Source organism: Myodes glareolus, chromosome 6, assembly GCF_982192425.1.
Source record: "Myodes glareolus chromosome 6, mMyoGla1.1, whole genome shotgun sequence".
Lineage (NCBI taxonomy): Eukaryota > Metazoa > Chordata > Mammalia > Rodentia > Cricetidae > Myodes > Myodes glareolus.
The window spans coordinates 111,710,992-111,720,467 of NC_142031.1; the positions used below are offsets into that span (position 1 = coordinate 111,710,992).

A 9,476-nucleotide genomic window follows, 5' to 3' on the forward strand; every position below is an offset into this window, starting at 1 on the left:
TTAGGAGGAAATAATGAAAAAAGTCAGAAAGCTTAGCTAAAACAATTGAGCCCCAGCTTCAGTGACAGACCCTGTCTCAAAAAAAGTAAAATGGAGAGCAATAGAAAAAGACACCCAATCTCTGGTCTCTAAACAAGCACAGGCGCTCGCTCGTGCTCTCTCTCTCTTCTCTCTTCTTTCTTCTCTCCTCTCTCCTCTTCCCCTCTCTCCCCCCTCTCCCCCTCTCTCCCCCTCCCTCTCTCTCCCCCCCTCTCCTCTCTGTATCCCCCTTGCCTTTCCCTCTCACTTTGATCCCCTTCTCCTCCCTCTCCTCTTCTCCCCCATCCTTCCTCCCCCATCTTTCTGTAAGTGAAGAGTTGAAGTAGGAAAGAGAAATCATATAATAAAAAAGAAAATCCTAATATAGATCAGATTTCAAGTGATATCCAGAAGGTAATCAAGTTAGGCACAGATTAGGAGCAAGTATTAGCCACACACATCTAAGACAAGAGTCTCACATCAACAGAGAGGGCTGAAGACGCAGCTCTGGTGGGAGAGGGCTCACCTGACATGCACTAGACCCCACACTTGATCAAGAGTCATCCAGGTTGTAGCTTATATCAGAATTCTTGACCATAGTTATTTTTAATTAAATAAATTTACTATTATTGTAGTTTTTGGAAATTCTTAAAAATTCTAAAAAATCTGTCTTTTCAAATTCCAAAATCTGTAATTCTAGAATGTAGAAAAGCAGACATATAAGATGAAATTGCTATATGCAGGAATAAAGCTTACCTTCTTAGGATCAAGATTCCCAAAAACTGAATTAGCATGAGGACAAACTTCAGATAGTGAGCAACCAATCTTCATAATATCCTTATTTTTACTAACATTCTAAGAAGAAAACAGACAAAGTATTAGATTCAATAAATTTTGTTGGTATTATATATAAATGAGGATTCGACTAAGCATAACACTTAAAGGACTTTAGAGCACTGGGAATTCTTGTGCTATCATTTTATAATTCAAATGAATTCTTAGAAGAAATGATATTAAGTTACATGAAGTTTAATACCAAGAAGCTCAGGTCACATAGATAAAATTCAAATAAAGTTTTGTAGAGACACAAGAATAAAATATTCAATGAAATCGGGCAGTGGTGGTACACACTTTTAATCCCGACACTTTGGAGACAGAGACAGGCAGATCTCTGTGAGTTTGAGGCCAGCCTGGTCTACAAAACCTACTTCCAGGACAGGCTCCAAAGCTACAGAGAAACCCTATCTCAAAAAAACAACAACAACAACAAAAAAAAAAACCCATTCAATGAGCTCATAATATCTGGTGATCAAAAACCTCTCAAAGAGTAGTTCGAAATCATCATGATGAATGTCGCTGTCATCATTCAAAAAAAATGGAAACTAGGAGCTTTGGTAATAGAACAGGTGGTAGAACATCTGCCTAGTATGCATGAGGTCCTGGGTTCGGTCCCAGCACAAAAAAAAAAAAAAAAAAGAAAAGAAAGAAACTAAATTTAACTGACCCCAGGAAGCATTAGAATCAGTTCTTGGAATCTGTAAATAAAGTTCGGAGTATATCAAAATATTCCTGTCATTCACTATCAATACACAGACTACATAAATGGAAGGTCCTTTCAAAGAAAGAAACAAATAGATGTGGGGAATGAATTAACACACCGTTAATCCCAGTACTCAGAGGCAGAGAGTCAGACAATCTACACAGTGAGTTCCAGGCCAGCCAGCACTATACAGTGAGACTCATCTCAACAATACACACACACATTCACACATTTGGGGGGCGGGGACAAAAAAACTAAGAAAGAAAGGAAGGAAGGAAGGAGGGGACGGGAGACGGGAGGGGAGGGGAGGGGAGGGAGGAAGGAGTTGTCATTCATCTGACTAAGAACACCAACAATCCTTAAGTATTCTCTTTCAAGTGATTTATCTGGCAGAAATCAGGCAGGGGAAGCAAACAACAACAGATCTTCACCCTGGCTTACCTCTGTTTCCAAATCTCTTTATGTCTCTGATCTCATCTCACCCCTAACATCAAAAAGGTTTATGATTTGCATTTTGGGAGTCTCAAGTTGATGGTTGGAATAAGAAGTAGGTAAATTATACCAACCTGTTTTGATGAACAAAGTTTATTGAGTGACAACTACATACCTTCTTTCAATATGCTGTCTATGGCAACTTTTATACACAATGGTAGGGCTAACAGAGATGAATAGCTACAACAGAGAATGTATGACCCATTAATCGTGTAATATTTACTAGCTGGTCATTTACAGAAGTTCTGACTCCCAGTTTAGATCATAGCTCTATTTTTAATTTTTTTAATTTATTTTATTCATGTGTATGTGTCTCTGTGTCTGTCAGTGTTAGCAAGAGCCTGATTTGATCTCCTAAAGCTGGAGTTACAGGCAATTGTGAGCTGCCTGACATGGTGCTAGGATTTGAACTAGCATCCTCTAGAAAAGCAGTAAGAGTAATAATTTTAAACACCAGTCATCTCTCCAGCCCAAATTTATTTTCATTTTATGGGTGTGAGTGTTTTGCCTTCATGTATCTATGTGCAAAACATGTGTTTGGTGCCAAGGAGGGCAAAATTTGATAGTCAAAAGAAGGCACCAAATCCCCGGAACTGGAATTACAGAGGGTGTGAGTTGTCACTTAGGTGCTGGGAACAGACCATGGGTTCTTTGGAAGAACAACAAGTGCTCTTAGCCTCTAAGCCATCTCTCTAGTCCCCATAACCTGAAATTTAAACAACTAATGACAAAGATAAATGGAAATCAAAGTCTGGAAATACACTAACAAATACAAATAAAAAAGATGCAATATAAGAAGAGGAAGACAAATATCTTGCTCATATTTTATTATATTTGTCAATTGTGTAAGTGCACTTTCTTTTAGCATTGGAAAATGGAAGCCATAGCCTCCCTCACACATACTAGGCACATACTGTACAACTAAACCACATCCCCAGTCTTATTTTATTGAACAGGGTATGATTAAATATTTCAAGATAGCCGCAAACTCAAGGTCCTCTTGGTTCAACCCCACAAGTACCTGAGATTACCATGTCCAGTTTGCTGATTAGATTTTGAAACAATATTTTGGATATATTATGTTAAATAAAAATATGTATTAAAATGAATTTATCTATTCATTTTACTTACTCCAATATGGCTACAAAACCTAGGTTTAATTACTCACAGGACTCACATTGTATTTCTAAAGTGATAGCACTAATCTAGGAAGAATTATTTTAGTACATATATATAGTTACTATATAATGAACTTAAATGTATAATTTGTCTATCAGCATAGGGCACCATTAAGGGGCACATTTGCTATTAATACACAACACAGACCCAGACCCACAACATGTGAGCACCATTTTTAAAGTATGTGCACAGCTGGAAAGATGGCTCAGCTGTTAAGAACTCTTGTTGCTTTTCCAAAGGGATCAATTCAATTCCTAGCATCTACAGGGCAACTCACAATTGTCTATAACTCCAGTTTCAGGGGATCCAATGTTCTCTTCTGACTCCATGAATACCAGACACACAAGTTGTGGACAGACATAAAGAGTCAAAACACACATACACAACTTAAAAAATAATAAAAATAAGTGCCGGGTGGTGGTGGTGCACACCTTTAATCCCAGAACACAGGAGGCAAAAAGAGGCAGGCAGATCTCTGAGAGTTTGAGGCCATGGCCTTCAAGAGGTAGTTCCAAGACAGCTAGAACTATTACACAGAGAAACCTTGTCTTTAAAAATCAAAAATAAGGCCGGGCAGTGGTGGCGCATGCCTTTAATCCCAGCACTAGGGAGACAGAGGTAGGTGGATCTCTGTGAGTTCGAGGCCAGCCTGGTCTACAAGAGTTAGTTCTAGGACAGCCTCTAAACCTACAGAGAAACCCTGTCTTGAAGAACAAACAAACAAAAAACAAAAAAAAATCAAAAATAAGGGCTGGAGAGATGGCTCAGTGGTTAAGAGCACTGTTTGTTCTTCCAAAGGTCCTGAGTTCAATTCCCAGCAACCACACGGTGGCTCACAACCATCTGTAATGAGATCTGGTGCCCTCTACTGGCCTGTAGGCATACATGCAGAATACTAAGAATACTATATACATAATAAATAACTCTTTAAAAAAAATCAAAAATAAAAATTATAGTACTTAAGTATAACTTACCACAAATTCTAAATATTCTTAGGCTTTTAAGAACTTTTTGATGTTGTTAAAGATTTATTTATATATACAGTGGTCTATCTGCATGTATGCCTGCACATCAGAAGAGGGCACCAGATCTCATTATAGATAGTTGTGAGCCACCCTGTGGTTGCTGGGAGTTGAACTTAGGACCTCTGGAAAGACAGTCACTGCTCTTAGCCTCTGAGTCATCTCCCCAGCCCAGTTTTTAAGAACTTTTAATCATATTCTTCTGTAGCTCCTATAACTTCTATTTACACACTGTACACTTAGTCCCATCAAAAAGGAGTTCCCAAGCCATGGCAAGTGTAGATAAATGCAACTTTCTTCCCTCCCTTACCATGTACAGTTTGCAAAACCAAAAATCCATTGGTGGGGTATATTAGAAAGACTCGCCTCTTAAAATCTGAAACCCAAGAACTTTGGTGCTTAATTTTGCTTTGTTGTTGTTTTCTTGTTTTGTTGAGAAAAAATCTATGTCAGTCTTGCTGTCCATGACTCAGAAATCTACCTGCCTCTGCCTCTCAAATGCTGGGATAAAAGGGATGTACTACCACACACATTTAACTTTGTATTTAAAACTGAATATACTTATCTGATTTTCAATCTGTCATTGACATCAGAAATATTTTATTAATTCTCCAAATTTCATAATTACATAAATATTTATCCTACATTAAAATTTATGCCATTAGAAGAAATGAACAGGGTTTTCTTTTTCATTTCCCAGTGTCTTGAGTATGGAGCTTTTTCTCTCCCTATCTTTATTCCTTTTACAATCTACCACCTTCTGATATGCTAGAAACTTTCAAGAAATGTCTTTGAAATGGCACAGGAGTATTCAGAATGGTTCCATGTTTGACATATTATCTGATCTCCCCCACAATATAACTTCTAACAAAACTGTGCTATCCCAAATCCCAGGATGGAAGAGGGAAAGTGAAAATGAAAACCCCACACCTAGCAAAGAAGCTACTCAAAACTGATAGCTTCTGGGAAAATCAGCATTTTTAATGGAATGATACTGGATATATTAATCACATTCCTGAGCAGGAGTAGTCAACCAACACAAATTGAATACCATGGGTTTTGCTCTGTTTTTAAGGGAGAAAGAGCATGAAGGTGTGTGGGTAGGGAGGTGGGTGAGGATCTACGAGTTAGGGAATAACAATATCAAAATATAATGTACGAAATTCTCAAAAAATAAAAAAATTTAAAAATTAAACAGGAAAAGTATGTTAAAATGTTATTTTATAGAGATATAAATGGTACATGTAACCAAATTCAGACATTAAATATAATTAATGTTATTTTTAAAACTAGGCTGTCCAACCCTCCAGCAATGGAACTCTTCACCAAGAAATACCAAAAAAATTGGGAAAACACAAAATTTCTGAGTGTGCCTTACACCTAGGCCAACTGGGAAAGTGCTGTTGTGTGCCTTCTGAGGCCACCTGCTGATGCATCTACAACTCCTGCAATGTCAGCTGATCTGCTAGTCCCTGTGTATCAAACTGGTCCATGACAGGATCAAGAACGAAACTTTATTTTGAATAGAGGTGTGGGTATGATGACAACATGTTTAATAAAATTCTCAAAGATTAAAAATGAGAAAAATATTGTCAATGTGTTAAAGGCACAAAAAAAAACCCACACACAGGTCAGAAAGCTAAAATCTTTTTAATCAACTTTTCTTTAATAATAAAAAAAGTTTGTTTTCAGGAAACAGTCTTACAAAAGACCGCTAGATGGGGCTATAACTTCATAAATACAACAGTATGTGGTTTCCTGACCCTGCTGACTATAATTTTGAAGTCCCAATCGTGATAATTTTCTTATTTAATTCAGCTGTATTACAAGCATATTACTCATCTTAGGAAAACTGCAAGTTGGGGTCATTTTGTCTTCTAAGTATGTCTTGTGCTATATGAGTTCATCAAGAGTGGTACTGATAATGAAAACAAAAAATACATTTAGTCTTAACTTTTTACTATGTTTTTGTTGGGAAAGGCATGGGCTAGAAACGGGAAGGTAGAAAAGAGAAATCAACCACACTTCTATTTACCTGGGCCCAAAACGTCACTGCATCTTCTACATGACTTCCAACAACATCTTCAACTAAAATAAAATCACAATGCAAAACAAATCAGAACTTCATCATATCATCTAGCTCTTCCCCCACACCCAAATAATATTTAATGCCAGTACCTTTATTGTAATGTGTATCTTCATCCATTTGGACAAGTTCTGAAAAACTAACAATTCAATACTTTGAATTAGATTTTAGTATCTACTAATAATGAAAAACTCTAAACCACCTATATTCAAATTCTTAAAAGTGTTTGTCCCTTATGGGGTCATCAAAACTCAAGCTCTATACTAAAAATTGCCTTACACATATTTTCTCATGATTCTTATATTTGTTATGAATATATTGCAGTTTTTAATGTAAAAAATGTATCATTTTTATCCCTATCATTATCGTTAACCAAATTTTTATAGATTTACATGTAAGATAATTCACTCCCAGTTTTATCACTTATTTAAATCAACGAACAACATGGATACTCTTATGTGTGTGTGCGTTCAAGTGTTGGGGGGGGGGATGTTTTGTCTGCCTGTATGTCTGTGGATCCCGTGCCAGCAGTACATGCTGAGGCCAGAAGCAGGCTTCAGATTCACTGGAACTGGAGTTCAGTCGGTTGTAAACTGCCATGTTAGTGACTCTGGAGGACTAAGGGCCAACTTCTAACAAACCATACTGGCCCAAGTCTCAGCCTGGAGGAGGGGAAGTGAACCCCAGGCCTCTGGAAAAGCAAAAAACCTCTCAAATAATTCCACAACAAAACAAAGAGAAATGCTACAACTGTCTATGAGACAGGCTATTTGGTTTGTTTTTTTTTTAAATACCCTGGAATTAAAAACTGAAATACATCAAATTTTGTCTATTAAAAAATCATTTCATTACAATATTTTAACTGAAAAACATTTCAAAAGAAGTGTTTACTACTTTACAATTTTATTCTAAACACACCAGAAATCACATTTTCTACTCATGAATCTTAAAATGATACAAATACGTAATGCATTTCACTATTCAATTCCAACTGATTTTATTTCGTTCTCAAAAAAGGCACAGAAGGTATATGTCACCAGTGTCCACCCTTCCAAGCTGAGGGGTTTCGGGGACCAGGGAGGTAAGAGGATTAGTTTGTCATCCAGCTTTAAGGTAAATATTCTACACACTACAATACACGGGAAAAAATAATTTTTTGCAAAATTGCGTTTAAAGCATAGAGTACATGTCATGTTTTAAAACACATTTTTGTGAGCGTTTAAATTATTCAAGAACATCTACATCAAAGTTTCAAATGCTCTCAACTATGAAAAGAAAAATTAACTCATGAAAGAAAATAACAGGGCTTATCTATAAAGATTTAAAACTTTCGATTTTTGTTTAGCTTAAGTATTTTTGTTTTGTTTTGTTTTCCAAATAGTATCACAGAAACATCTTCAAATCAGGATCCTTTACTACAGATCAAAAGGCAGTTTTAAAATTCAACTGTCTAAGAAGCTGTAAAACAAAGTTAGAATCTGTTTAGAGGAATAATTTCTCTGGAAAATACTCCTGCGTTTTGTTTTGCTTGTTTTTTGAGACAGGGGCTCTCCGTGTAGCCCTCACTGTCCTGGAACTCCCTCTGTAGACCAGGCTGGCTGCGAACTCAGAGATCCACCTGCCTCTGCCTCCCAAGCGCTGGGATTAAAGACACGCAACACCCCTAGCTGGCCACTGCCAGGTTCTTAGTTTTTTGTTGTTGTTGTTTGTTTGTTTTTTTAAAAAAAAAAGAAAAGAAAAGGTTGACTTTGGAAAGAAATCATGCCACTTGTTTACAATGTTTTCTAGAATTACTTTAAGTCATTTTTAAAAGACTTGCCACGGTAGTTTTTAGAAGCCGGAATGGCTGTAAGCAGACGTGGACGACCCGAATAGTGGGTCTAAATCTCACCCTGAAACAGACTAGGGAAAAAGCAGAAGGAAGCCCCTCCACACTTGCTTTCTGGGTGCTCCTCCCCAGCCCCCCGCCCTCCGGTCCTGGAAGGTGAAACCACCGAGTTTGCCAGAAGGGGAAGAAATTGTCCACACACTGGGTCTACTGGCACTCCACAGGAAAGCTGGGGTGCCATCGAGCTCCAGCGGCAGGCGGCCCAAGGGCAGCGGGAGGCCCGGTGGGGGGGGTGGAGTGGGGGCGGGGATAGGCCTCATCCTCGACCGCGAACCCTAAAACTGCGACAGCGTGGACAACACCGCCCTGGAAATGGCCCCCATCACCCTCACCACCAGGACTACGACTAACCTCACACTTTCCGCCTCGGCCGGCCCAGCAAAGAGCCGCTGGCCCCACATGCCAGGCGCTCCACCCGCCTGCCCGCCCGCCTCGCAGGCCAGCCCTCGGCGCGCTTGCAGACGCTTACCGCTCGAGCTTCCGCGCCTTGGGGTCCGCACTGCGCTTGCGCACCTGGTGCTGTGCCATGGCCGCTAGAGCACGGCGGCAGTCACGTGGACGGGCCTCCGCTAGGCCTCGAGCGCGGCGAAGCTGGCCAGGCTGCATACGGCCACGCACGCGGGTCCGAAAGCCGCCTGCGCCTGTGCGCTGGGAATTTATAGGGCGGCGCCCCCGCACCTACCGGCCAATGGCCGCTTCCTCTCACCAGGCGTCAGTGACGTAAGACCATGGCGTGGGTTTGCGTGGATTTTCCCATTTTTGTTCGTGGGGATTTAAACTACAAAAAGAAAAAAAAAGAAGAAGAAGAGAAAAAAAGAAAAATGAAAGAGGGGAGGGAGGGGGAGAAAAGGAAGGAGGAAGGAAGGAACCAAAATTGGGAGAAAGGAGATATTCTTCTCCGAAGGTGGAAAAGAGAATAACTTACTAATTGACAGTGTCTTTTCGTCGTCGATCAATAAATTTACACACATTTGTCCCTGAACCTTTGCAGCCACGGCTAAGGTTGAAGGGGGGGGGGGTGTCTTTTTTTCAAAGGCCTTTAAGAGGGGAAGGGAACTAATGTGACTGAGCTATCGGGTTACGGGCAAGTAGTACACGTGGCCCAAATATTGCACAGCTGAAAACCGTCTTTAGTTGATTTATTTTGCAAAGCTGGGAAGGAAACCCAAATCCTCCTGCAAGGGCAAACCACTGAGCTACACCCAGCCCTCCAGTTAATTTCTAAAGCTTGAAGTATAATTTGCATACATT

General features: G+C 39.5%; 1 protein-coding gene across 1 annotated transcript in view; it reads right to left on the reverse strand.

Annotated features, from left to right (window-relative positions):
* Stk31 (serine/threonine kinase 31) overlaps positions 1–8,801 on the reverse strand; it is a 65,119-nt gene extending 56,318 nt beyond the window's left edge. The window contains 4 exon segments of the mRNA XM_048440313.3: positions 775–873; positions 6,287–6,339; positions 6,430–6,476; positions 8,695–8,801. Coding sequence (XP_048296270.2) covers positions 775–873; positions 6,287–6,339; positions 6,430–6,476; positions 8,695–8,753 — 258 coding nt within the window. The 5' untranslated portion in view covers positions 8,754–8,801.
* Between the last annotated feature and the right edge of the window lie 675 nt (positions 8,802–9,476).